The sequence below is a fragment of the Prunus persica genome, chromosome G1, assembly GCF_000346465.2.
Source record: "Prunus persica cultivar Lovell chromosome G1, Prunus_persica_NCBIv2, whole genome shotgun sequence".
NCBI classification, from domain to species: domain Eukaryota; kingdom Viridiplantae; phylum Streptophyta; class Magnoliopsida; order Rosales; family Rosaceae; genus Prunus; species Prunus persica.
Window position 1 is genome coordinate 29,801,636 of NC_034009.1, and position 27,807 is coordinate 29,829,442.

The following is a 27,807-nucleotide window of genomic DNA, read 5'->3' on the forward strand; positions in this document are numbered from 1 at the left end:
GAAACGTGATCAGGGATAGTCTCGCTTCCTGAATGGATGATCAGAGATAGTCTTGCTTCTCGGGCATATTAAGTGCTCACTGATAAGAAAAATAAGTAGATACCGCATCACTAGGTATGGAGTAAACTGGATGTCTTCTGCAAAGAAAATTTCGTTAGTAACATATTTATACACAAATACAATGAATAGGTAGAACCGGTGAATTTCAAATTAACCATAGGAAAATTGCGAGATTCTCGGGATACTTTTGAAAAAGTAGCTCCGTGAAATCCGTAAAGCAAGATCGGCTTTGACGAAAATAATACTTGAAAACGCCGAAAGTGCCGACAAACATTAATGGAAGCCGCGTGAAGTTTTGGAATCTGGAAAAGAAAAAGAGAATATGGGGATATGAGATAATATTGGGATCCTGAAAACTGTAGCCATATTTCCTCCTATAGATATTGCCTTTGCAAAACTTGATTGGAGCAACTACGTTTCAACTCAACTTCCTTCATTTTCTGAAACTTTAGTTTTTCGAAGACTTTCTTCTAAACCTTCTTAAAATGGCTTCCTCTTCTTCCTGCCCAAATTATTTCAATTTAAATGATGCTCCCACAACAACCAGTGATGCCAAAGTTTGGCGTCCATCCTTTGTATCCCAAAATCGTCATCTCACAGTTAATGATTCTGTGATGATGAATGATGCTACTGCTGTCATAGTAGCTAGGAATTTCATTACTCCAATGGATGAAATGCTGTTGACAGGGAGATCTGAGGAAGAGGCTATTGATGACTCAATGGCTTTTAGCATTCAGAGTGCTGCTTCTGTTTCTAACATGGCTGATCGTTTGCGTGCCAGAGCAAACGAGGTTGAGAGGCTAACAACTGAAAATTCGTCTCTTCAAAGAATGCTTCATGAGTCTCAACAGGAGGTTGAGAAACTTAAAGGAGAGAATAATTCCTTGTTGAAACTGGTGAGTTCGTACTCCGTTGATACACTGAGAAGGCTAGACATGCTGCAGGTCTCCAATGAAAGAATTTTGGGAGACCATGAGAGGCTCATGGCTAAGCTTAAGAGGCGTCGTCCTCTTCCTTCAGAGGCTTCCAGAACATAATGTAATTTTATAGATTTTACAGGGCCTGCACCTTCATTGCAGGTGGAAAAAATCTATATGTTGTATGTTCCTGTTATAATAATTGCGCACATTCTTAAACTTGCACTTGTGATTTTTACGTCTTTTCAAAATGACGGTTTGGAACCTTGTGCCTTATAGGTTCAAATAACCACATCGACTCTCCCAAATTTCATATTTCAACGTATGGAACTTTTGGCCTGGGCTAAACACAAAACTCATAATTTATTCGCCCTTTTCAAATGGACATGAAATATGAATTGAGTAAAAGCCACACTAATATCTCATATATTTGGGTTCATGAGCTTCCGCCCAGATATAACAAAATATGTGGGGAGCCTCAATTCATCATTCTTTTATGCCAAAGAAATATGTGGCGTACCACAATTTGCAATAATACCTCAAGGGTTGTCCATTTAATTGTTGGAACTTCAGGTTCTCAACACTGTTAGATTTTGAATCTCAAGCCAAAATCACATATTCTCATGGTATGGACATTTTTACAATTTTCTGTACGTATTTCTGGACTTCAAGCCCTTACATAATTGTCCATATTTTGAGGAACTTCTGGCATCTCATTTAATTGCTCATCCATGAGTTTAAGGAACTGCAGGTTCCCTTTTGAATAGTGATGGTTTACCCAAAATGGTTAATATTTATGTATACGTCACTATTCATATATATCCGGTACTATTCATCAAGTTATGAATACGTATCTATTCATGTGGACAGTACATTTGTTAGTACAGTTATCATCCATGTGTACGGCATTATGAACCAATACGGTACTGTTACATCATTAAGGAACCCCAGGTCCTTATTTACATGTCATGGATCAAGGACCCTCAAGTCCAATCACATGTTTACAAATATAGTACCGGAGAGACTGACATCTCTTATATTAATATCATCATCAAGGATCTTCAAGTCCTGATGTAATTGTATGATGAGGATCAAGGAACTTCTGGTCCTGATCTGCATACTGTAAAAACTCATCATACAGCACAATTAATCCATAAAATAAATTGCTGGTAAATAAATTACTGGTATGGACGATAAACCCGCACCATACTTTAAATAAATGTAAATGTGCGGTAAAATAAATTCATAAATTAAATTGCTTGCTGTATGGACGTTAATCCCGCACCATACCTTAAATAAAATTAAATGTGCGGTATATTAAATTCATAAAGTAAACGTGCTTGTATGGGCACTAATTCTGCTCCATACTTTTAAATAAAAGTAAAGGCGTGGACGATAAACCCGCACCACCCTTTTAAATAAATACTGTTGTATGGGTAATAAACCTACACCATACAGTAAATAATGTACAGTAAAGTAATTTCATAAAGTATGAGGGTCAATTCCACATCATACTTTAAGTAAAAATAAATTTGCGGTAAAGTAAACGTGCTTGTATGTGCACTAATTCTGCTCCATACATTTAAATAAAAGTAAAGGCGTGGACGATAAACCCGCACCACCCTTTTAAATAAATACTGTTGTATGGGTAATAAACCTACACCATACAGTAAATAAAATAAATGTGTGAAAAAAGTAAAGACAATTATTTGTGGGTTCTTATCAACACCACGATCAAATAGTGTAACATTGTTATACTGATATATTAGTGAAAGCTAGATATATCACGTTGACTTTTCTTCTTTCCACCTGCAATCTACACTGGTCATGAGTATTAAATTCTGTAGGTATTTTAATAATGTATTTAATTGAAGGAAATAGAGTGAGGCAGAGTACTTATCCCTTTATTTCGGTGGGTGTTCATATCCCTGGCAATAATCCTTTGCTTTCCACTAGGCTGATCAACTTGCTGTGTATCTCACTTTTCAATTAAATATACTCCAGTGCCTTGTAACAGTGAAAGCGAAATGATGGCGGAACATGGGAGTCTCTAGCACTCCTCTTGGGGTCAGTAGCAGAGAACACAGTGTAACTCAGCACCCAACTTTAGCAGTCAAGATTCTACCACGCTCACCCCATGCACATGGCTTTGGCTGCTTCCCTACACCACCACCACGAAGGCTCAGGCCAAGGCCCAGGCCCAGCTCAAGCTCTGCCTCAGCTGGGTATGAACCATCCATCTTTGCTTCCTGCTGCGCATGGTGCAGGGACTGGTGTAGACCAATTCTCAGGCTTTGGTTCCTCTGCTTTGGGCGGCGGTGGCGGCGGAGACGGAGGTGGCACGACCTCATCCACATAATAAATCTTCAACCCAATGTCGCCGCGAATCCACGTGAACCAGCTCTTCTTCTGCAAAGGGAAATAAATCAAGGCCTCCTCACCTTTCTTCACAAACTGGGAGGAACTCAACCGGATCCTGCCGAGAAAGTTGTTTCTGGTGGTGGGGCCGTAATTATTGTCATGGTATACATCCAGCTCAAGCACATCCCCAAACACGTCAAAAGGCCTACTGAGATCGAAGTCGAGCAACTCGTTCCACAGAGGATTCAAGTCGCTCAGCTTGGTTTGGGTGCGTCTTCGCTACCCGCGGTAGTCCACCACCACATAGGGGCTCGACGCGCCGCGGCCATCTTTCGGCGACAGATTGCGAGCGTCGACAACTTCAACTATCAGTTTGTGTAGAGTTGCCATGACTGTTGGAACTTGTTTCATCTGGTGATGGTGAAGCTGCTGCTTCAAGTGATGCTGTTGCTGAAGCTCCAATTGGTGATGCTGGTGTTGCTGAAATTCCAGCTGACGCTGGTGTTGACGCTGTAGTTCTAAGAGATGTTCCATATCTGCAACAGGTTGATGGAACGGCTGGATATTAGGGTTATTGCTGTCAGATGGCAGCTCTAGGAGCGGATCTGCAAATCTGAGAGCTCATTTTCAATAGCTTGAAAATTGCTCAGAGGAAGAGAGAAAGAGAGTGTATCAGTTGTGTTTTTCTGACTGGGTTTCATCATAAAATTCAGCTGGTATTGTTTGAACGAAATCGTGCTGATAACGTGTTCTAAAACTGGAGGAAATTGAAGAGAGAGAATTAGGAAATTGAGATATGGAAAGTAGGGAATGTTTTCTCTTCTCATTGTCTATTTCTTACAAGTAGGGGGAAACCTTATTTATAGGCATTTGGGCTCCACATTTACAACATATATGTATATATTAAGTTAGAAAGCATTTTCTTTTTTCGTTTGTTTTGTTAAACTAGTAATAAATTGAAGGAAAGTTGGTTCATCAAACAGATGCCACTGCCACCTCTGTCTCCCACCCTACTAAAAGTCTCTCTCTCTCTCTCTCTCTCTCTCTCTGCAATTACAAAGCTTCAGCATTTCTCACTTCCCACCGTAAATTGCAACCCTAATTCCCAAATCTTGTCTCAACTGAGAAGTAATCATGTGCTCATCTTGTGCCACCCCGTATTCCTCTCTCTTCCTTCCCTCTTACACTTCCTTCCTTTTGCGACGTCGTACTTTCTCCCCAACCCCAATTCTCTTGAAGCCCAAAGCCACAAGGCCTAGACTGCACCTCTCTGCTTCACTCGCCCAGAGAAAGCTCGAACTTTCATGGTTCCCTCCGGACCAAACTGCCAGCAACGACTATGGCGGTTGGGCTCATGTAGAGTCTCCGCTTCAACACAAAAATCCAGGTTTTCTCTCAATTTGAGTTCTTTAACTCCTCAATTTTTCATAAATGTAATACATCTTTACAGAAAAACAAAAATTGAGCTTTTTATTCAATTGTACTTTGTGGTTTTGCAGGGTTGCCTACATTTGTGATTGTGGGTATTGGGGCTTCACTGGCTGCGATAGTCGCTGCAATTGCTTACTTCTCGCTATCCAGAAAGGGTCTGCATTTCCACCTATTGGACCTTTATTGAAAGATTTTTGCTTTTACGTTTTCCTTTTTTTTTTTGTGAGTGGGATGTTCAATTGCATTATTTTGGTTACTTGGTTTTTAAGGGTAATAGCCTTTGTAGTTTCGTATAATTGGGCATTTGCTAAATAGGTGGTTGGGCATACTACATTGTTCAATTTTTGTAGGTTTTAAGTTTCAAATAACGAGTCCATTGCACACTTTTCATGGGAGTCCTGCTGATACCAAACCAACAAACCAAGGAGCATTGGGTGAGGATGCCATGATCTCTGAGGCAAGCCCAGAGACTGTACCTACTTCTGTTAGCCAAAATACTACTTCAGGTACATCAAGTTGAACATGTGTTAAGCTATATCATCTGTTCATTTGCTGAACACATTTTGAGATCGTTCCATGTCTAATTTTTCTTTATATTAATTGATCCCTGGAGATTTTCTTGTTTGTCTTTTGTCCAATTCAGCATCTACGGAGAAGCTTGAACGCATTATAATCCCAGCTGCTGTGGATTCTACTCAACAGGAAGCTCTACAAGTCTTGAAGAAATTGAAGGTGTGCTTCTTTATTGAGCGGTGTCATGCCTGTACTGCGTCTTTCTTCTTGTTCTTCTTTATTAATTCCTTACTCTGAAGTCGGACTTGTGAGATGCTGGATGTTTCTTTCTCTTAACTGAAGTTTGCATGTAAGGAACATAGGCTTAAAAAAACTTGAGCGGTTCTGAGACATGAGTTGTATGCTCATCAATAGCGACATTGTTGGACCATAGTGGTTAGATAAAAATTTTGAGTCACCATGGAATTTTCAATCTATTTTTTCTAATGTAGAATTTTAATTTTCTATTATCAATGACATGTCTTACATTCTTGAATTTTGGACTTGTGAGATTCTCTTCTTTGGATTTTGTTGAAATTGTGTGCCAATTAGCCTGCAGCTTTGGGTCTAGTTCTAAGCATGAATATCTTAACCGTAATTAAGGTATACAGATCATTGAAGATGATGTCAAGGCTGATGAATTGTGTACTAGAAGGGAGTATGCAAGATGGATAGTTCGAATAAACTCGTCATTGGAGAGGTTGTAATACAATACATACACGCCTTGAAATATCTTCTGTTTGTTATTGTTGAGAACTTGAGATCTTAAGGATGGTCTTCCTTAGATATTTTTTTAATTTTCCCTACAGGAATGCAAAGCACCGGCTTGTGCCATCAGTTTCTCTTGCTGGGTCTGCAATTACTGCATTTGATGACGTGAGTGTCGAAGACCCAGATTTTGGGTCCATTCAAGGTAAGGATTGATCCCTTTGCCTGCAATTTGAAAGGCCTTTGTTTTACAAAGATTGAAGTTTGAATATGTGCTTCCTTTTCTTGTCCCTAAGCCCTGGCTGAGGCTGGTGTCATTCCCAGCAAGTTATCACAGAAGAGCTCCAATTATGATGGTCTAAAACACCATGGAAACATCAATTTTTCCCCTGAGAGGTGGAGTGTATGCTTGACTTTTTGTTTAATATCTTGAATTTCCTTCCGTACTCAAAAAATACATGGTGCTGCAGGTTTATCTCTCGACAAGATCTAATTGACTGGAAAGCCCATTTGGAGTATGACTTTGTGCCAGGAGTAATAGAGAAGGTAAAGAGGATATCAATCGTTGTCATCAATTGGTATAAATCATGCCTCTTCAATCATAGGTTTTAAAATCTGACTTGTTTACAGTCCAGATATCAACAACAACAACAGTAGGTTTTATGGATGTGAAAGAGATCGGTTCAGAAGCACCAGCAGGACTATATACTGACATGTTGGCAGAGGAAAATAGCATACTCAGAAAAGTTTTTGGTATTCCCAATTTTCTGTTTCCATAAATTAATTCAACAATTTCAAGCATGCACACATCGCCTACAAACGAAGATACATATATAAAAGAAACACACATCTATACATATGTTTAAGTTGCTTTTTTATAAGTTTTGGTGAGCTTTCGTTACTGATATCTATTCACAGGGTGCAAACTCAGTACCATGTGCGGAGATCATTTGAAGATACAATGTAGGAAAATAAGGGTTTTTTAGCCTTTAAAAGTAGAAGAAAATAAAGATTTGTTACAAACTTGATCAATACTTTATTGTTACACACATTGAAAACTAATAAGCAGATGCGTAGTCTGGTCATAAATGTTTACTCTTTTTTTTGTCATTATATGGTATGACGTTTGTTCTAAGAACCCCATGACATAATTATCTTGCAGGACAGTGCAGGCGGTTTCAACCAAACAAACCTTCAACAAAAGCACAAGCAGCAGTGGCAGTGGCAAGTGGCAGGATCACAGAAGCAATTTCTTCTGAATTGTTGAGAATAAAAGCTGAAAATTCTGCAAGGAAGGCAGAGATGGAAGATATCAGGTCCGAATTGCTTGACAGAGAGGACATACAGAGGTTTTGGAATGATAAACTGAATGAAGAGAAAACCCGTGGTCTTGAGGTGGAGAAGGCTTATCTTGCTGCCCTTAGTGATTTGGAGCAGGAGAAGATTTTACAAGAAAAGAATTTTGCAGAGATTTTGAAGGAGAAGGCAGCTATGGAATGTCAGAGGCAGTTACTTCTCAGTCTCAAGGAAGAGGTCAATGAGATATCAGAAAAGCTTGCATCCGAGAGGTCTACTTATGTAGCCGAGAAGTGTGATTTGCAGGATATGCTCAGTGATTTGGAGACCAAGCAGGAAAGTATGCTTGATGCGAAATCTATACTCGAAGCTGAGATAGAAGCTATTCGGATTCTTAGGTATCGACCGTGATTGCAACTATTCATAATAATGCATAGGCATATATTTACTAGAGAGCATGCTTGAAAATGTCTTGTCATGAAAACTTTCAATCATATTGTGAAATGGCATGAATATTTTTTTTTTCTTCTAATCATTTTAAGCAATGATGCAGATCTTGGGTAGAGGATGAAGCCAGAAAAAGCCAAGCCCGTGCCAAGGTACTCGAGGAGGTTGGACGAAGGTGGAAATGGGATAGCCAGGCGTGACCATCCGTGGCCCCCATTGACTAGTTATGTAAAATCACGAGTGGAGGGATACACAAGGAATTTCTGATTGTTTTGCTGTGTACCAGGATTTCCTTGTACAACTTTCGAAGGCGGAATGCGACTGGGATGAGGAATTTTAATAAATTTGTGCATAAAGTATAGTGTTACGCATTGAAGAAAAATTATCAAGTTCTGGAAAATAATGCGATATTCATTTTTCATTGTCTTCCAATCAACCCCAAGAGCAAGAAGTGGCTACAGAAGGAGTTCATAATAAATTAGCAACTGTGGGCACTTGATATGCGAAGCAGAAAAAGAACAAGAAATCCCCACAGTAGTACGTAATTTTCATATTGGCATTCTGGAGTAGCTAGAAAATATACAATCACATCCAAATGGGGTAAAATGGTAATTTCGCATGTTGTAGAGAAAAGCATGAACGCAAAGCGGTCAAAAAGTTATTCCCGCTCGCTCGTTCGCTCAGTTCTTCTTTCTTCCCAAGTCCTTCGCTTGTTTGACTTGCTCTGTTGTCTCTCTCTCTCTCTCTCTCTGGCGAAAATCCTAGCTTTTGGCCATGACCAACAAGACCAAGCCCAACTGTACGTTTGCTTGCTCTAACAGTTCAAGTGAAGCCCAGATGGTATGCTTTTACTTTTACCCAGCTCCAAATCTCATGTATTTTATTATGTTTATGTGTGGTTTGGTACTCTCAATTGGATAAATTAAATCACGAAAGTGACACCAGTTTGTTTCATTTGGTGAAAATAAAACCCATCATTTTCTGATTTGTAGTGGTATGTTGTAGTTTCCTCTTCTCAGGCCTTGCAAGCTCTTTGCTTCCTACCAATACGAGGCATATGGAGCAACAAGAGCCCCAAAAATCCAACTTTATTATAGATAATAGAGTTTGTCTTCTGCTGTGGCCGTGGAGCCCACAGAATTCATAACCCAGAAAACGATTTTCTTGTTCTCTTTCTGCTTTGTTCAACACTTATCTGCATTCTCTTTGAATAATATCCTCTTGATTCTTGACAAGTTCACAACAACAAATTCCTCGGCCAAACAACTCCTCTTCAATGGATGGAGTTGGGAGGCATAGCCTCTGATTCTGTTGTCATGGGTCATCTTGCTGGCCAGACTTCGACCACATCTCCATTTTCAATCTTATCTATAATTGGACCTTCTGTTTTATGCCTTTTTTTTTTTCATTTCTGTCATAATTTACACTTCGGGATAAATTTCTGTATCACAAAGCTACACTGGGATGAGTAAAAGAGTAGACTTTTCTTTAGTTTTTTTAACTGGGTATCACAAGATTGAAGAGAATTGTTAGTGAAAATAATGTATTCTTGTTTACCTGCTTATACACACAAAACCAACCACAAAAGAACAAAGCTTTAATGAAACGCCAAAAAGGCATACGAGTGGGTTTGAAGTCAATCACCCAAAAGTTTGGCTTATTTTGCTTTGTGTTTGGCTACACGGCTTCCATTGCTCCAGTCCATCAAGCCAGCGGCTGAGAATTAAATTCCAGCCCCATCTTCAGTCATCAACCCACTTTCTAATTCACCATCTTCATTCTGTGATAAGCCAAACAAAGCATCCCTTTAACTTACGAGTCCTTTGATTTGGGAAATCTGGACCCACCTTCTAAAATTGCTTTTATCAATGTTTATTTTGGTAGATCCTCTGCCATACGATAGTAACTGTACCAAGCCTACCAAATGGATCAGATGGCAATGATTAGTCGTATTTTGTCTTTGAGCTCTGATCAATCTAGAAGCTTAATTCAATCAAGTGAACACAAACCAAACAGAAATATTTATTTTTTGGGCCAGGCCAGTGACATAGTTTAGACAAAGGTGCCCACCCATTTAACGGCCGAACATAGATAAACATAACTAAGAGTTCAAATTTACTTTAAAGTTACTTGTGTCTTTTCACTTTGCAGTTTTGGTTTTTGGCTTGTTTAGCGATATATGATCCTTAAAATCTTCAGTGACATGTTTGGACCCACCCAAATGTGAATTGTAAAACCTTTTGGAGAAGATTGGCCACTAGTTATTGGTGGTTGCTGTAGCTCTTAGCATTAAGAGCTGTGCTGGAATTCTACTTATCAAGAACTTCCGACAGAGCAAAGCCTTCTCGATTGAAAGGTCTATAAACCTGATAAGAAGATGATAGCTGATGGTGTGGGAATGTTTATACTTCATAGCTAGATTTGGATATTAATTATACTTATAAATGCAAGTTCTTTAAACTCGTCTGTGATGTGCACGATTGGATATGGTTATAGGAAAAGGATTGTCTTCTTAAGCTCTCTTGGGAATTACAGATTCTGGGTTGCTCTTGCTGCATTTCCAGGGCGTTAATGGTTTGAATTATCAGTTATGGGGTGGGGAAGAAGAGGGTGGCGGGTTGTTTTTGGAATTGGGTTATCTTTATAGATGAGTGAGGACTTGAGCTTTGCCTATTTGCAATATCTTCATGATAGTCAGGTTAGGCCTCTTGGTTGCTGCTTCTATTGCTGCCTTTGCAGCGAGGCAGCACAACGTCAAAAACTCAGCCTCAACAAGCAGGCATTCAGGTATTCATCTCAACAAGTTTCATATCTATTACGTCTTTTATTATTTACCCAAAACAGTTTCATATCAGTTGATTTATTGAAACTGAGCTGTATTTAGTAATCTTATTCCAGATATGAGTTATGTTCATTGCGAGTCATTCTGAGTTCTTATAGTTCTTCTGGTGATACTGTTAACTTAGAAAATGGTGAAGCAAACTATAAACATCAAAGTGAGAAGGAAGACGAAGAGCAACTTACATATTCTAATGATAGCCTCAGAGAAAAGGATGTAAGTACATAACAAAATTCTATCAAATTCTTCTCTTTTTCCACATCAAAATATTGGTAGCAAATCTTATGTTCCCTTCCTTTTACCTATACGTTCTGCAATTTTTCACCTTTTCTTTTCATAAAAAAGGATTATATTTTTTTGACTTAACTGCAGGGGAAAGATGAAGAGGAGGAGGAGGAAGAAGAGGAGGTTAAATTAATTAGCAGTATATTTGACCGTGCTCGTGATATTTCACCTGGTGATATTGAAGATGAAGATATTTTACCTGAATTTAAGGATCTTTTATCTGGGGAGATTGAAATCCCGTTACTTGTTAACAAGATGGAATCAAAAGAGAAACATGTATATGAAACTGAGATGGCAAACAATGCAAGTGAGCTGGAACGGTTGCGTAATCTGGTAAAGGAATTGGAGGAAAGAGAAGTGAAGCTTGAAGGTGAATTACTTGAGTACTATGGATTGAAGGAACAGGAATCAGACGTCACCGAATTACAAAGGCAGCTCAAGATAAAGACAGTGGAGGTTGGCATGCTAAATATTACTATTAACTCTCTGCAGACTGAGAGGAAGAAGCTTCAAGAAGAGATTGCGCAGGGAGTTTCAGCCAAGAAGGAGCTAGAGGCGGCAAGGTACAAACTCAAGGAGTTGCAGAGGCAGATTCAGCTTGATGCTAACCAGACAAAAGGCCAGCTACTGTTGCTCAAACAACAAGTGTCTGGTTTACAGGCAAAAGAGGAAGAAGCAGTCAAGAAAGATGCTGAAATTGAAAAGAAGCTGAAAGCTGTAAAGGAGTTAGAGGTGGAAGTCATGGAGCTTAAGAGAAAGAACAAAGAACTTCAAATCGAAAAGAGAGAACTAACTATAAAATTGAATGCTGCTGAAGCAAGAGTAGCAGCCCTCTCCAACATGACGGAGGTTAGTCTGAGTGCTTTCTTGCATTGCATCCTATGTGTGTGTCATTTTTTTTTTAAAATGTGTATGGGAGGAAGGGAGAATATTTAAAACATTGCCATGTAAGTTTCCCCCTTCTTTTTTTCTTCTTCCTATATTGTTTTTTTGGCCAGACATGTAGTTTCTCTTTTAGCTTTGGCTATTTTTGGTTTACGACATGGTCCCTGGCTATTCTGAGTTGAAAATTGAGACTACAACTTAGAGATGCGAAGATTAAATAATTTATTTGTTTATTGAAATTGATTCAGCAAGCTGGTAGAAATTTCATAGGCTGTTTAACCAGTATTATGTATGGAACAAGTTGTAATCACTGCATGTAAACATGTTTGTCTGAATTTATTCTTACAGTGTTTTTCCTCACTATTTCAGAGTGATATGGTTGCAAATGTAAGAGAGGAGGTCAATAATTTAAAGCATGCGAATGAGGACCTGTCAAAACAAGTGGAAGGTCTTCAGATGAACAGGTTTAGTGAAGTTGAAGAGCTAGTGTACCTTCGTTGGGTGAATGCATGCTTGAGGTATGAGCTCCGGAACTATCAGACACCTCAAGGAAAGGTATCAGCTCGTGATCTCAACAAGAGTCTGAGCCCCAAATCGCAGGAGAAGGCCAAACAACTGATGTTGGAGTATGCAGGATCAGAACGTGGGCAAGGGGATACAGATATTGAAAGCAACTTTTCTCATCCATCCTCCCCTGGAAGTGAGGATTTTGACAATGTTTCTATTGATAGTTCCACAAGTCGGTATAATAGTCTCAGCAAGAAACCTAGTATAATGCAAAAGCTGAAAAGATGGGGTAAAAGCAAAGATGATTCTAGTGCTCTTTCATCTCCAAGTAGATCTCTCTCTGGAGGCTCTCCAAGCAGGGCAAGTATGAGCGTTCGACCAAGGGGTCCATTGGAATCCTTGATGATAAGGAATGCTGGTGACGGTGTAGCCATCACTACATTTGGGAAGGTGGATCAGGAACTTCCAGACTCCCCTCAAACTCCCAGTCTTCCGAACATTAGAACACAGATGTCTTCTAGCGACTCACCTAATTCTGTTGCAGCATCTTTCCAGTTGATGTCGAAGTCGGTTGAAGGAGTTCTGGATGAGAAATATCCTGCTTACAAAGACCGGCATAAGTTGGCCTTAGAAAGGGAAAAACAAATTAATGAAAGGGCTCAGCAAGCAAGAGCAGAGAAGTTTGGTGACAAATCAAATGTAAATTTGACATACGAACCTAGAGCCAAGGCTGAGAGACCAGTAGCTTTACCACCAAAACTTGCCCATATAAAGGAGAAGGCAGTTATTTTGGGTGATTCAAGCAACCAAACTAACGATGGTAACGCTGTTGATTCTCAAGCAATAACCAAGATGAAACTTGCCCAAATTGAGAAGAGGCCTCCTAGGGTACCTCGGCCGCCTCCTAAAGCATCTGGAGATGCCCCTGCTGGTACAACTCCCAAACCCTCAAGTGGAGTACCACCTCCTCCACCAGGTGGCCCACCACCGCCGCCACCCCCACCTGGTGGACCACCTCGTCCACCTCCTCCACCAGGAAGCCTGCCAAGGGGGGCAGGCAGTGCTGATAAAGTGCACCGTGCTCCTGAGCTGGTTGAATTTTATCAGTCATTGATGAAACGTGAAGCAAAGAAGGATACATCATCTTTAATATCTTCATCATCTAATGTATCTGATGCGAGGAGCAACATGATTGGGGAGATTGAGAACAAATCATCATTCCTATTAGCTGTGAGTAGAACGTTTTAAAAAAAAATTTCATTTATCTTCTTATCTGAGGCATGAACTGTGGTGTTTAGTACCCAATGCTTCAAATACTAAAAAATGTATGGGCTGGATACAGGTGAAAGCTGATGTAGAAGCTCAAGGTGATTTTGTCATGTCGTTGGCAGCTGAAGTTCGAGCAGCTTCCTTCACAAACATAGAAGATCTGGTAGCCTTTGTGAACTGGCTAGATGAAGAGCTCTCCTTCTTGGTATGCCATTATTTTTCCACTGGATAAAATATTGCTTTCAGAGGTAACTTTCATTTAGACAAAAAAAAGGATAACATTTCACTCACCAGATGGTTAGAGGACACTGCTATTGCCAAATTATGAACTCCGAACTCCTTACAACACTTGTTTCCAATATGGGCTCCCCGCTTATTATTGTAACATTCAAAATATCCTTGAACTTGTTCGTGCCTTCCAGATTCGATATGTATACTTACAAGCCCTCCTATCTGGGTAATCTGCATTGGCATGCTGCTTCATGTTGTAGACATATTCATTAATTATTTATCTCTCTTGCTGCCTTTGGTAGGTTGACGAAAGGGCTGTCCTCAAGCACTTTGATTGGCCTGAAGGAAAAGTGGACGCACTAAGAGAAGCAGCGTTTGAATATCAAGACTTGATGAAATTGGAGAAGCACGTCTCCTCTTTTGTTGATGATCCCAAACTCCCATGCGAAGCTGCATTAAAGAAGATGTACTCATTGCTGGAAAAGTACGAACTTTCTTTTCATGCATTGACGTGCTGGTTGCAAGAACACTTCTTTGATTTTGTTCTTTGTTCTAAAGCGTTCTGTCATTTTGTTTCCAGGGTGGAACAGAGTGTATATGCTCTCTTGCGTACAAGGGACATGGCTATTTCACGGTGCAAGGAGTTCGGAATTCCGGTTGATTGGTTATTGGATTCAGGCGTTGTTGGCAAGGTATGTTTCACAAACTGAGAAAAATCCCATTGTGCTTAGTTGCTGCTTATAATTTTTATGATTTTGTTGCATGTCATTTGGCAAGATCAAGCTCATTTAAGATGTTTACCGTTGTAGATCAAGCTCTCATCTGTTCAATTGGCAAGAAAGTATATGAAACGTGTAGCTTCAGAACTTGATGCATTAAGTGGACCTGAGAAGGAACCGATCAGAGAGTTTATACTACTACAAGGAGTGCGATTTGCTTTCCGTGTTCATCAGGTATAACTGATTTTCGCTCATGTTAATGCTGATTAAAATTGCATTCTGTGGACCTTAAGGTTGTCAATATTGCTCAACATAATCAGCAATAAATTGTGTTCTTAGCTTTTGATAAACAACTTTTGGTAGACAACGATGGCCATCGAATCCCCTCATTACACATAGTTTTCAAATTTGAAAATTTTGAAGTCTTAAAGAAAAATAATATAAAAATGAAATGCTAACTTGGAACTGTTTGCAGTTTGCTGGAGGCTTTGATGCAGAGAGCATGAAGGCATTTGAAGAGCTAAGGGGCCGCGTCAGCGGACAAACAGAAGACAATAAGCAGGAACCGTAAATTAATTGAAATTTTTTTTCCTTTTTAATCTCCTGTTTCTGTTGTAAATTTCATGCGTATTGAGCATTTATTACAAGGACAAGTCCAATTCAAACCAAACGAAAATTAAGTTAGAAATATTATTCACATGAAGAGTAATTTCTAAGAGTTGTTGTGCAAGCTTTATTTCATATGCTTCGCAACAGAATATAATCATAGTATTGAGATTATAGTGAAATAAATGTCGGCTTGATTGTGAGAACCAACCACCTTTATTGAGATTATAGAGAAACAAATGTCGGCTTTCCTAATCCCTCTCTTTTTTCTCTAAGAGGTACATGATACATCTCAATTGATTATAAATATATGAAATTATCAGAATTTGGTTACACTATCGCATTGTGATTACAAGACTTCTGTCCATGATATTGAACTTGGCACCTCCAACTTTCCCTTGAATTTTAGAAGGCAGCTGAATTACACGTCTTTGATCCCCTGCTTCCACCAACAACTCAGATCCTCCCCTATACTGCATTTGCAGATAAATAAATGCTCAACATCACACACTAAAAGCTAACGAAAAATGTGCACGTCAAATGGCAGAGAAAGATCTGCCACCAGGACGAAAAGAAAAAAAGCATAATGGAGAACTTTATCAGCAAGTTGTCATCAGATCCACTGCTAAAATATTCAAATCGACACTTGTATTCTCTATCAAATTGAAGCTACTTAATGCTCAATGCATCAAGGCTCACGGGGTTATAAAACTTGTTGGCTGCAGGTGCATATGGTTAAGAAATTATCTCTAACATCTCTAAGACTAACTGTAGATTTACTCCATAGGAAGCTTAGAGAAAGAGGCAAGTCAAACAAAAAAATGAAAAAGATAGGTAAGTACTAAATAATTAAATATATCTTAGCATACTTGGTACAGCTTGACCTCTGACTTGTCAAAACCTGGCATGAAAAGGGTTACTGATTTTCTGGCTGCATCGAACTTCACTGAGGGTGTTACACTACTGCTGCCACTTGCTGGCAAAGAAAGAAGATTCCGTGCATTTTCATTGACACTGTTCGGTATGATCGCATTCCAATCTAGAGGGGAACCAAAGGGGAGATGTGGAATGAAAGCAAAAGGCAAGGGTGAAAAGGTTTTCTTGAGTCTTTCCTCTGATTCTGTGTTCACATGTCGTGATGCAATCGCAAAGGCTCCGGAGACCTGTGCACCGGCTTGGATTGAGCAACCCCAATAACGTAAAGCAGTAGCAACAGATGCTGGGTTGTCTGGGTCAATCACTAGGTAGCAGCCAAATTTCTGAGGTTCTGAGAAAGCAGACGACCCTCTCTGCACCACAGAAACAATGCAGGATGTCAATGGATGTACATAAAAACTCTGGTCATAGGAAATATGGATTATTCATACCTCCAACATTTGTTCCAGAATGTCCCATATTTCTGTGCTCATTTTCCCATTGCGATGGGTTGTACTGCTGCTTATACTCATGGCTTCATCCACAAGCCTCAAAACTGAAGGACCCGCCAACCTCCCAATATCAGTTTTCTCAGCTGCATTACGCAGATATTTCAAGTATAACCTGGTGCATAGACACGTGGCCCATGTCAATACATCAATATGAACATACGAATGTGAAAGAATGTTTGAGAGAGAGAGAGAGAGAGAGAGAGAGAGAGAGAGAGAGATGAAACTCCCTGGACCTTGCTTTACTGCCTGCACTAATCATTCGTAGCATTTCATCAGAGCTCAGACCATCATATACTATTACATCAAATTTATCTTTGTTGTGGTTTCTTTGGGCCACATTCCTAAAGAATCCAACAAGCCTCTCAAGTGCTAACGTGGAAAAAATAGGATCCATCCCAGGAAGCACCCCAAGCTCTTCTCCCACTATCTGATCAATTGAAAAGAAAGACGCATCATAAAAGGCCCCTGCAGATAAAACATTCAAATGCAACTAAACCCCTCAAATGATATTACGTACCTACCCCTTCAAGAACCCCTTGTGTCGTATTAAGACGAGCATCCACTTGCTTTAGCTCTTTCAGAGGTCCTAGAAGCATCTAGACGATCAAGAATGGTTCAATTTGAGTCTAAGGTAACTTGCAGCAAACTTCTTCACATAGATTCATTATTGGAATGGAATGAAAAAGGGAAACAGAAAAGGGAATTTGGAAAACACACTTGGGTGGTTTCAAATCTAAGAGCCGAAAGGTTGCTGTTGCATAGTGTAGGAGAACTTCCGATTTTGCAGTTTAGAAAGAACTCAGCAGTGGGATCTTGGGTGTGTATCACCAAGCATGTGCTAAACCCTGCCATTGCAAAATGCTGAAAATCCAACATGAGAAAAACATTAAACAAAAAGTAACAGTACAAGAAGAGTGCAAATTGAAGTTGTAATTCTATGCTTAAACTTGAAAGTCAGAATTCTGAGATACAATCTCCACAAGCATATATAATCAGCTAAAATGAAATGCTTGAGCCAAGTCTCTTCTTCTAGGCTTATCCCTTAACGAATATAATATGTTAAATAGAAAACCCCGTCAATCATCATAAAAAGGAAATATTAGTATAATTAACACTTGCCCACAACCATAATTTGAACCAAAGGCACTAGCTTTCTAACTTGGGTATCTACTATTTTCTTAGTTTTAACTCAGACACAAGTTAGAAACCAAATTCATTCATAGTAGAAAGTAAATTATATATAGACTGAGCTAGCATACAATGTAGAGACAGACAGAGATACCTGGGCAGCGAAAACGGCGGAGGTGGTCTTGCCGGAGCCACCTTTCCCCAAAAAAGTGACCAACTTTGTTGATTTCTGAGAAGAAGCAGTCTTGTCATCCTTTGACTCCGGAGAAGCCGCCAAGGCCAGAAATCGGCGGTGCCTTGCAAATCTTGTTCTTGTTCCACTTCTAGGTACCTTCGGCGGTGTTGTAAGAAGGGAAAAAGAGACGGTATTTGGAAGGAGAGGCAAAGCCATTGGATGGGTCAAAACTCAGAAGTAGGTGAAAGCAGGTGGGGGTTTATGAGATTCTTGTTACTATTTATTTTTCTTTGAAGGGGATGGAAAGCTAAGATTTATCTTTTACGTGCCTTCAGTTAAAAGTTCATCAACTCTTTTTTATTTACCCCCATTCCACCTACTTTTTCACACCTTTTTTTTCGGGTGAAAAACAACTGCCACCCTGCCTGTTCTTTTGATGACACAATTTTATTATCATATAAAGGGAATTACCAATTGAATTACAGATCACATCAAATGTGCATCCATCTTTTTTTGTAGCATTTGTTGGTGAAAAGGGAATTGTCTTTTTTTTTTTTTTGCCAAAAAAAGAAATTGTCTTTTTAAGCCTTGTGTGGCTTGCAAGTTGTGAGGTAATTAACTACCATATTACACAAAGACCACCACTAATTACACCTCCCAACTCATTATTAAGGAAAAAAGATACATTCTAGAACATCCACTTTTACAATTGATAACGAGATCAATTTTCTCAATAACCAAACGGAAACATATGGTGAGTCCCATCCTAAATTCTTTTTTCTTTTTTTTTTTTAAGATGGACATGTGGCCACATATGATTGGAAGGTTCTAGCATGTCCGCATGGTGAGTGTTATCCTTACCTTATTTGATGATACTATCTTATTTTAAGTGAAAAATGAACGAAATTGACGTTAAGATTGACATTGAAGTGTAAAGCAAAAGATGAAAAAATTGATCTGAAACAGTAAATGGATTGCTTTTGCTCGTCATAAAAAAAACTTCATATGAAATTAAATTAGCCTAGTTAATTTGCATCTCTAGCGACGGGAGATAAAAAGCTAGGCATTGCCAAGGGACTGGCAACCCTAGGTGACCTTGGAGGCAGCTCAGAAAGCTGATTCCCAGAACTATCATAATAAATCGCACCTGAAAATTCAGGTGGCTGACACTTGTCGCCCATCAAAATTGACCTCTGCCAAACCCCTCCTTCTCCAAACCCATCTTCAACTTCATCACCTTGGCTGCAATTTTCTCTGCCAACTTTATTTTTGTGCACAAATGGAATTGCCTTGTTGCTGATGCTGGCCACGAGTTTCTTGGAGCCATCAGTAATTTCCTTGCAATTGGTTTCATTGATTTGTTGTGGGGCTCGGCGTCCATGTTTGGCTTTAGCACATAGAGCCACAAGGGCTGTGACAGAGATGAACAAGGCCATTGCTAGCGGCATTGAGCCAAAGTGGTCATTGGCTGCAACTTCTGGAATTAGACGAACCATTTTGTAAATTGTATGGCATGCAATTAATTTGGATTGAAATTAAAACTGAACCACCTTGGTTTTTATACTTATATATAGGAGGAGGAGTTTAGCGATTTTAATTATTTTGTTTGAATTAGTTGTGGCCGGTGGAAGGGATTGATTAATTTAAATGAATTCTTTTTTTTAATTAATCAGTCATGTTTTTACAGGGAAATTAATGTACATTATTAATATAATTGTTTTGACAAGACCTTGGTTCGCATTATTGGGCACGAAAGATTCTTGAAATGTGTCTTGTAATATAATCAGAGCAAAGTTGACAAAATCAAGTTGACAAAATGGGTGGAAAATAAATAAATAAAGGAAAGAAAATGCATTATTGGTGAAGCAAATAGGGAAAGTCGGCAAACCCTTTGAAATATATTGGTTGTCGCCCAAACCGTGGGTGGGGGGATGAGTTGAAGGCTTGGCGCACAGTGCATGCATGGTGTTTGATGGAAGACAAACATTCATAAGTTGGCACATCGCATTTTTAGTTGCAGGTGAGAGGATCCAAGATATATTGTACCTAGCCTACCAAAATAAAATGAATTAAATAAATAAGTAAAATTATTTATATAATTTCTATAGATTCCACAGATCATGCAAACCTAGCAACACATACAAGCAGAGGCGGATCCATTAAGGCGCAAGGAGGTGCAGCTGCACCTCCGTTAGCCGAAAAAACCATTGTAAGTGCTTCAAACTGCCCATTTGCTCAACTGGTGTACAGATTACCTTATTTTCATTTTCAACATTTAAGTAAATGTCTTTGTCTTTTTACTTTAATTTATTTTTATATTACTCCATTTACTTAAGTTTACAATGTAAATAAAGAAGTACCCCCCATTTGGATTCAAATAAAAATACTAGAAAATCAAATTCCTATCAAATCAAAATATGAAAAATCGGTTTTAGTGCAAAATACGATTTAGGCTAAAAATGATAGCTCATTAAGCCAATATATACTTCATACTAAAATCCCATAAAATCAAGTTTTCTTATTTGATGTGTAAGGAATAAAAGCCGCCAAAAATTATCTTGAGAAAATGATTATTCCGAAAAACCATTTTTCATACTTAATCAATTTTGCACCTCCGCTAAAAAATTTATGGGTCCGCCACTGCATACAAGTAGAAGATGTCATCCAAGCACGTATGTTTCAATTATTGTTTGAAGTTGGATTTTAAATGTACAAAAGAAAGAAAAATAATAATAATATTTTTGTGTTGGATATTGCTTGCCTTTTTACCTGTAAGGAGATACTCCTCTTTCCTGCGAATTACATGCAAAAATAATTCATCAAAAACACAAAAAGAAAAATGTATGCACACATTTCATACTGCTATTGGCAGGAATGTAGAAACTTCTATACTTATTACATGATAAGAAGGAAAGTATTTTCCTTTTGCGTTATAAGAAAACCCATGGAAGATTGCTATAAAGTGTAAAACTTAATTTGTCCAAAAAATGATAATAGCTAATAGAAAGATCGATGAAGGTTTTCTGATATCACCTGGCATGCGATTAATTATTCTTTTACCCCAAAACACATAAGTGGATTCCTTCAAACAGATTGATGATGAAAATTTGGTTTCTTTAATTAGTGATGATTATAATTGATTGCCTAGCTGACTTTAGTATTCATCACTGCAGCCTTCTTATATGGTCTCACCATCTCAGTGCACTAATTAACATATTTACGAAAAACCTTCAGATTGCCATTTTGGTGTATGAACACATGATGCCAGACAAATTCTGCTACCACGGTGCAACACTACCCATTATTCTTTTTATTTATTTGTCTATTAATTTGAGAGTGACCATGCCCTACCTTTACAAGTGACAATTGAGTGTCTTATCAAACAAAAGAAATTGACAATGAAGTGGCGTCTCCCATGTAGGGGTACAAGTTGGATTGAAAAATTCGATTCCGATCGATTTTATTTTGATAATTTTCGATTTTGGCAAGTCCAAATCAATTTCGATATATGAAAATTCCGATAAAAATTGAATTAGAATTGGAATGTTCTAGGGATTCCGAAAAATTTTGAATTCCGAAATATATTGGAATATCAAGTTACACACAATTACTAATTTTATGTTGAACTAAATACAATTTAATGACCAAATAGACATAGGCAAGTTATTTCATAAATGATAACAACATCTAAGTCGTACTAGCATATAATAGTTTTCCAAGCTTACGGTATGAGTTTTCAATTTTGAGTCAATTTTAATCATTCAAATGGTTGGGCATGTTTAGAATTTTAAACTAGTTTCCAAAATTTGTATGGAGTGGTAATCACTCATCATAAAGTTAGTCGAGAAATTTGACAATTTATGGTAACATCTTCCTTTCCGATACAAGAAAATTTATTTTATTTTCATGTTCATACATTTCTATATCGTTATGGTAATGGATGGTGTAGCTATACATAATACGGGTAAATTATGCTCCTCTCAAATGTGCCGTGCCGTCACAGCTACTCTTGTTTCTTCCTTTGCAATCACTTTTAAAATCCACCAAAATCGTAAAAGCGTTTATACAGATATCATGGTAATCATGCACTGGAAAACCTAACAAAAATTGGAGTGTTAATTAATTCTTCCTTTTCATTATGAAAACAATTATAGTGTTGTCGACCAGCCCTTCATACATGTACAACCTCATACTCTCACATTATAGTTTTCTGAAAAGAAAATAAAAGAGTTGGAGAAGGAAATTTAAAATTAAAATAAAACATCATACGTCATAATAAACGCTCCACTAACATTAATATCTTCTCTCTCACTCTTTTCTTCTATTTCTTCACTTCACCTGAGAAATTAACGGTGATGATATATATGATCAATGGTGCAGTGGGTTTGGACCGGTGGGGACACGTCGTTTTTCAACACCATAACGTGGATCAATCTCGTTTCCATCGGCTGAGGGCTCCGATTGTGGTTGCATGTGGTGATGATCACCCCGTGAAGATTTTGATCTTTGGTGTTGTTGGCGATGATGTACAAATGGGGTGAAGTCAAATTTGCTTGCTAACACTTTTCTTGTGATGAAATTAGAGGGACGGTGATGATGATGATGATGATGATGAGAATAGGAGTTTATGGTGTGGCTGCTGCTGCTGATGATGATTTGTTTGTGAAGATTGATGGTGGAGTTGTAGTATTCATGAAACAAGAATAAGAAGAGGAGGGAGAGGAAGAGAATGGTGAAAAGTAGAAGGTGATGAGGAATTCTCAAGGCCATGGTGGAATAAGAGGAGGAGAAGATAGAGGAGAAGGGGAAGCATGGAGCACCTAAATGTATGAGGAGGAGAGGAACCCTAAAGAGAAATTTCCCAAGTTTATTTGACAGCTTGATCTCAAATTTAATGGACTAAGAGAGAGAGATATGTATATATGTATATATATGTGTGTGTATGTTGGAGAGAGTAATTGAAATGTGGGTGTTCCTGGCTTTCATGTGACCTTTTTATGCTAATTTTAATGTTGAGGGGGAGAAAAGAAAGAGAAGAGGGCAGGGCGGTACACCCTTTTCCCAAGCTAAAGTTCCTTAGAAATAAAGGAATAAAAAAGGGTTATAATATCTATTGTCAAACCATGAATCATATGTGTTTGATTACTTATTTAAGCTTAAAAATGTTTAGTTAGTGTGGGATTTGATGTCCATCTCTCTTCTCTCTCTCTCTCTCTCTCTCTCTCTATTGTGAAAGGTGAAAAAATGCATAATATATTTTTTTTAATTTTACCCAAGACATAAGTTTGAGTATTTTCAAAATTTTCTAATCTACTACATTCTTTAATCCTTGCACCATTGTAATCGCCAATGTTCTACACGATTTCACTTCCTATTCAACATATGTTTCGTGAAGCTAATATTGTAGCTAAGGTTTTGGCCAAAAAAGGACATTGCTCCTCAAATACTTGTATATGTTCAGTAATTTTTTTTTTGATTATTTTTTTAATTAAATTACTTTTGATATGTATTTGTAGGGGCTTTTTTTGTCCCGGTAGCTTCAGATGGGCATGGGCTGTTGTGAAGAGAAAGTGGGTGGTGTCACCCATTTGCCTGAGTTCAAAAATCAGACCCCAAAGCACTCCGAAAGTTTATGGATTCTTAGGGAGTGCTTTAGTCTCTCTCACCAAGAGGATTTGATAACTATGGAGAATCACAATCTTGGGCTTGGTCTGAGTAGCTTGTGGGGTGTAAGCTGAGCCTCCACGAATTTAGCAAGAGAGAGAGAGAAATTGGACTATTTAAGAGGGAATGAGAAATGATTGGTGGTGTTTGGAATGGGGATTTCAAGTAGAAAAACCATATGGGAGGGGAGGCTTAGGTCGAGTTGATGGATATCATATGCCTCCTTTCATAGGTGTTAGAAGCCCCTTATTTCCAAAAAGCCCTAGCTGGTTCTCCCCAAATTTGCCAAGTCTTCTTCTTTTTCCATTCACTTTCTCCAATTCAACCATTTTAAGCAAAACTTGCTTAATCCAAGCATAATAGGACAAAGTGTTTTGGAGCTCCAAAGTCTTCCTGTAGCTAGCCTCTGCAACACTTTCCATCCTTGGCAACGCTTCATCTCCATTTCTTTCCTCGTTTTTTACATGAGCTTGTAGAGGCAAAAATGGGGGGTTTTACATGGCGATACTCGTTATCTGTGTGTTTGTGCTTGGGCTTCATCGTATTGCAATGGACTATAGTTGGGCTAAGTTATGTTTGATGAGATAATGAGAGCGAGTTCACAAAATCGGTACATCTTTACAAGCTTGTTGTGACCTCCCCACGTGCTGGGTTACGTATTTGCTTGGAGTGGCATGCATACCAAAGCTCGTGTAGGCACTTCGTAACCATGTGATAGATTTTTGCATATAATATTCGAGTTTCTTTTACAACAAAGTATTGCATTGGACTTGAAATACATTTGGGCCCCTTTTTGGATTTTTTGTGCCTCAACAATTTTTTTTTTTTTTTGGCCAAAACTTTTGATATGTATAGTAGTAAGATCTGTTGCGCACCTTCTTTGGGGAGCATTTTTGCTCACCACTTTAACCAAAGGTGTAGCCTCACCACCCTCTTAAAAACTTGGCACATGTCTATAAGTCTAACTATAGTCAACCTTTTGTTTTTATTTTTTTAATTATTTTTTATTAACATTATTATGAAGGGAGCATTTTGGAGCCAAAATGCTCCCCACTTTAACCAAAAGTGTAGCCTCACCACCCTCTTAAAAACTTGACACATGTCTATAAGTCTAATTATAGTTAACCTTTTGTTTTTTGTTTTTTAATAACATTATTATGAAAGAGAAAAACTTAATAGTTCTTTTAATAAATTTAAAATTTAAAAACTAATTATTTAAAAACAAAAACAAAAACAAAAACCCAACAACACCCAGCCACCCCTTTACCAGTGACAACACCCTCTCCTCGCCGCCAGAAACATCTTATTTTATATGTATTCAATGATTTTCTCTCTGCGTGAACTCTGGTGAATCTAAAACTTATGCTCAGCTCTACCCTCTATCTCCAGGTAACCTCAATAAAATTACCTCATGATTATAGAGCAGACATCCACCAACAGAATGGGTTCACAAAGACCCAATTACCAAAAGAAATTTTCAATTTTGATGCTTTAATAAAGGTTCAACCAACCACTAACTAATTAGATATTTTGTAGAGATTTGAATTTGCTCAATAACCAATTAGGTATTTTATAGAGATTTGAATTCGCTCAATCTCTGCAAAACACAACAAAAACCAATGGCTTTGTCCAATACAATCATGTGGGTCTCTGCAAAATCTCCATTTTCTATTTCCAAAATCCTAAAACCCTTTTGCCCCAAATCTCACGCCCAAGTCTCCATTCTCAATCTTTACCAACCTCAACTATCCATTGAGGTCTGGGTGAACTCCGAGTCCGAATTTATTCTATAAAGAGTACCCAGAAAATCATTGAATCCATGAAGCTCGTTGAGTCTGCCAGAATTTGAAGATCCCAAGAAGCAGTCATCAATGACCAACCTTTTGCCGAGACCATCGTGGAGGTCTTATATGACATCAATGAGAGGAGATGGGGTTTCCGGCAGCAAGAAGGAAAGGGGGTTGACACCAATTGGGGTGAGGTGGCTGAACAGGTTGGTTTGGTGGGTGGTGGTGTGTGGTGACTATTTGGGTTTTTATTATTATTTTAATTTTAATAATTATGTTTTATTTAAAATTTTATTAAAAGCAAAGTTATGTTTTTCTCTCTCGTAATAATGTCATGAGAAAATAAAAAACAAAAGGTTAATTATAGTTAGACTTATAGACATGTGTCAAGTTTTTAGGAAAGTGGTGAGGCTACACATTGAGTTAAAGTGGTGAGCAAAAATGCTCATTCTTCTTTGTAAACTTTTTATTTTTTAAATAAATTTGTAATTAGCAATGGTGGCATGCATGGGGCAGGGGTTGGTTTTTTATTTTTTTAAATAATAGCAAGTTGGATGGGAAGCATCGAGATCAAAAAATTGGGGTTGGGTGTCTGAAGACACTTTTAAGGTGTAAATAGAGGATTCCGAGCCTCTACATTTATAGTCTCTATATTTATGTGCATTTCGCTTTGTCTGGACCATTATAATAATCTAAGGGCATGTTTAGTAGGCTGGATTAGCCTGGACAGTGTTAAATAAGACTTTAAAACCCACGTTTGGTAAAAGAGGGACTAATATTAATGGGATTATATAGTACATAAGTCAAAAAAACACCGGACTCGCTCGTCTAATTCAGTGAGGATGAAATGCAGTCCGCAAAATAGCGAGCGTGCTATTTTGAAAGCGCGAGTCCGACCCACACAGCGACCTCCACGAGCTACTCTTGGTTGATGAGTATCTCCTCATTCATGTCGGGCAATATGGCAGTGACTAGCTCTTCGAACTCGACGGTGTCATTTTCGTTAGCGACGATGACGTGGAGCTAGTCGCCGGTGGGCTTGAAGCCCAGCGACCGGAGCAGGGCGGCGAGCTCGAGCTAGGTGAGGCTGCCGTTGGAGTCCATGTTGAATCCGTATTCAACCTTTTAGTTATAATTCTGAAAACATCTTTTTGATGTCTTCATTTTAAGAGAATGGATTCAACAAACAGAGCACCGCCATCTAGTCAAACCCAGAGCTCCACCACCTGTACCAAATCGAAAATCAAATGCCACCATTAACAATATACATACCAAATTGCAGAGAGATGAGATGGGTTTTGGATAGAGAGAGAACGAGAGAGGTGGGGGAGAGAGGGATATTTTGCGGAGAGAATCGAGGTTCGGAGGAAGGAGGAGTGGGTGCTGCGGCATGAAGAGAGTGAAAAAAAGGGAAGTAAGAAGAAAAGAGACAGGAGAGAAGAGGAAGAAAGAAACGGGCCTGGGATTGGGAAGGAAGTGAAGAAGAAAAGAGGAAGAAAGAAAGAACCGGACAAAAAGAAGGAAAGAAAGGAGATTAAAAAAAAATATGAATTTTTTATTCGTTAAATTATACTCTTTTTTTTTTAATTTAATAAATTGTTTATAAAAAATTTAGCCTTTAAAAAGTATCATAATTTAATTATTTTTTAAGTCAAAATCCCCAATTAAATTTAAATATTACAAGAATTATTTTCTAGTCCGAGACAGCACTAAACATAGGTCTTCATTATTTTTACAATCCAGCTTCTTAGTCCGACACAATACCAAACATATGTTAGTACTTAATCCAGCTTAAGCCAAGACAGTCCTAAAACTTAATTTAGTCCATAATAGTTCGCCGTACCAAACGACCCCTAATGGTTTAAAACATAACATATCAATAGCATAAAATTAGGTTTTCTTTTTTTATTTGTTTATTCTAAACAAACTTTAGTGTGCTGTTGTCTCTATCTCTCTCTCTTATCTCTACATCTCTCTCTCCTCCCCCTCCCATCGATCCTCTCTCCCAATATATATCCCAGCAATCCGTACTTCTCAACATTAGTTCAAATCCTAAAAATTTAGATTGTATCTGAAATTCATGGATGCTTTTTCCACTTGAAATTTGATTCAACAATTCCGCAATTGAATTCGTGCGCTAGCCAAGAACTCGGAGAAATACAAAAGAGAGCTCAAAGGGCTCAGGCTGGAGTCCCAAGTTAGGCCGCATGTCGTCAACTCAAACCTGGAGGAATGTTGAAGAAGAGAGAAGCTTCAGCATATCTCTATGTTGAATCCGTTGAAGTTGTATCAAACATAGGAAATTCAATTTAGGGTGTGGGTCTTTTTTGATGCCTAGCAGACATGGTTTCCTAAAATATTATTGATAATTTTTCACTTGGAATCTGATTTAGATATACCCAACTTTATTTGGGTTTTGAACTAGTGTTCAGGGGAAGTGGGAATTGGGAGATACTAACAAGAAAGAACCGAGGAGAGGGAGGAGACAAGAGAGGAGGAGAGATAACGTCAAC

At 38.4% G+C, this 27,807-nt stretch overlaps 4 protein-coding genes across 6 annotated transcripts; 2 read left to right on the top strand and 2 right to left on the bottom strand.

Annotated features, from left to right (window-relative positions):
* Positions 4,295-8,204, top strand: LOC18790175. The gene is made up of 11 exons (XM_020555736.1): positions 4,295-4,725; positions 4,838-4,924; positions 5,120-5,275; positions 5,413-5,501; positions 5,933-6,021; positions 6,131-6,234; positions 6,326-6,425; positions 6,500-6,575; positions 6,665-6,782; positions 7,192-7,723; positions 7,879-8,204. The coding sequence occupies exons 1-11, from the start codon at positions 4,473-4,475 to the stop codon at positions 7,970-7,972; spliced, it is 1,698 nt and encodes a 565-aa protein (XP_020411325.1). The 5' UTR covers positions 4,295-4,472; the 3' UTR covers positions 7,973-8,204.
* LOC18788920 (protein CHUP1, chloroplastic) lies at positions 9,929-15,243 on the top strand. Of its 3 annotated transcripts, none has more exons than XM_020555735.1 (9): positions 9,929-10,559; positions 10,739-10,827; positions 10,984-11,745; positions 12,151-13,518; positions 13,631-13,762; positions 14,091-14,272; positions 14,369-14,480; positions 14,598-14,741; positions 14,983-15,243. In XM_020555735.1, exons 1-9 carry the CDS (start codon positions 10,460-10,462, stop codon positions 15,076-15,078), a joined length of 2,985 nt encoding a protein of 994 aa, XP_020411324.1. In that variant the 5' UTR covers positions 9,929-10,459; the 3' UTR covers positions 15,079-15,243. The 3 variants fall into 3 exon arrangements, with proteins under 3 accessions (XP_020411324.1, XP_020411322.1, XP_020411323.1); XM_020555733.1 differs by having other exon boundaries at positions 10,012-10,559; positions 10,671-10,827; XM_020555734.1 differs by having other exon boundaries at positions 10,013-10,559; positions 10,713-10,827.
* Positions 15,311-18,181, bottom strand: LOC18793700 (uncharacterized protein At1g26090, chloroplastic). Its single transcript, XM_007223077.2, has 7 exons — positions 17,823-18,181; positions 17,258-17,401; positions 17,062-17,136; positions 16,774-16,967; positions 16,481-16,652; positions 15,983-16,402; positions 15,311-15,586 (listed from the first exon to the last, which is right to left on the bottom strand). Exons 1-7 carry the CDS (start codon positions 18,057-18,059, stop codon positions 15,449-15,451), a joined length of 1,380 nt encoding a protein of 459 aa, XP_007223139.1. The 5' UTR covers positions 18,060-18,181; the 3' UTR covers positions 15,311-15,448.
* LOC18789588 lies at positions 18,796-19,339 on the bottom strand. The gene has a single exon (XM_007226339.2). It carries the CDS (start codon positions 19,337-19,339, stop codon positions 18,869-18,871), a length of 471 nt encoding a protein of 156 aa, XP_007226401.1. The 3' UTR covers positions 18,796-18,868.

Bases quoted from the DNA above. Each gene is read 5' to 3' on its own strand.
- LOC18790175 (XM_020555736.1), top strand. From the start codon at position 4,473: ATGTGCTCATCTTGTGCCACCCCGTATTCCTCTCTCTTCCTTCCCTCT. The intron at 4,925-5,119 runs GTCTGCATTTCC...CAATTTTTGTAG, and splicing joins CTTCTCGCTATCCAGAAAGG to GTTTTAAGTTTCAAATAACG. The intron at 6,783-7,191 runs GTATTCCCAATT...ATTATCTTGCAG, and splicing joins CATACTCAGAAAAGTTTTTG to GACAGTGCAGGCGGTTTCAA.
- LOC18788920 (XM_020555733.1), top strand. From the start codon at position 10,420: ATGAGTGAGGACTTGAGCTTTGCCTATTTGCAATATCTTCATGATAGT. The intron at 10,560-10,670 runs GTATTCATCTCA...ATCTTATTCCAG, and splicing joins CTCAACAAGCAGGCATTCAG to ATATGAGTTATGTTCATTGC. The intron at 11,746-12,150 runs GTTAGTCTGAGT...TCACTATTTCAG, and splicing joins CCCTCTCCAACATGACGGAG to AGTGATATGGTTGCAAATGT.
- LOC18793700 (XM_007223077.2), bottom strand. From the start codon at position 18,059: ATGGCTTTGCCTCTCCTTCCAAATACCGTCTCTTTTTCCCTTCTTACA. The intron at 16,653-16,773 runs GTCCAGGGAGTT...TCTATGCACCAG, and splicing joins AGTGCAGGCAGTAAAGCAAG to GTTATACTTGAAATATCTGC. The intron at 16,403-16,480 runs GTATGAATAATC...TCTGTGGTGCAG, and splicing joins TTCTGGAACAAATGTTGGAG to AGAGGGTCGTCTGCTTTCTC.
- LOC18789588 (XM_007226339.2), bottom strand. From the start codon at position 19,339: ATGGTTCGTCTAATTCCAGAAGTTGCAGCCAATGACCACTTTGGCTCA.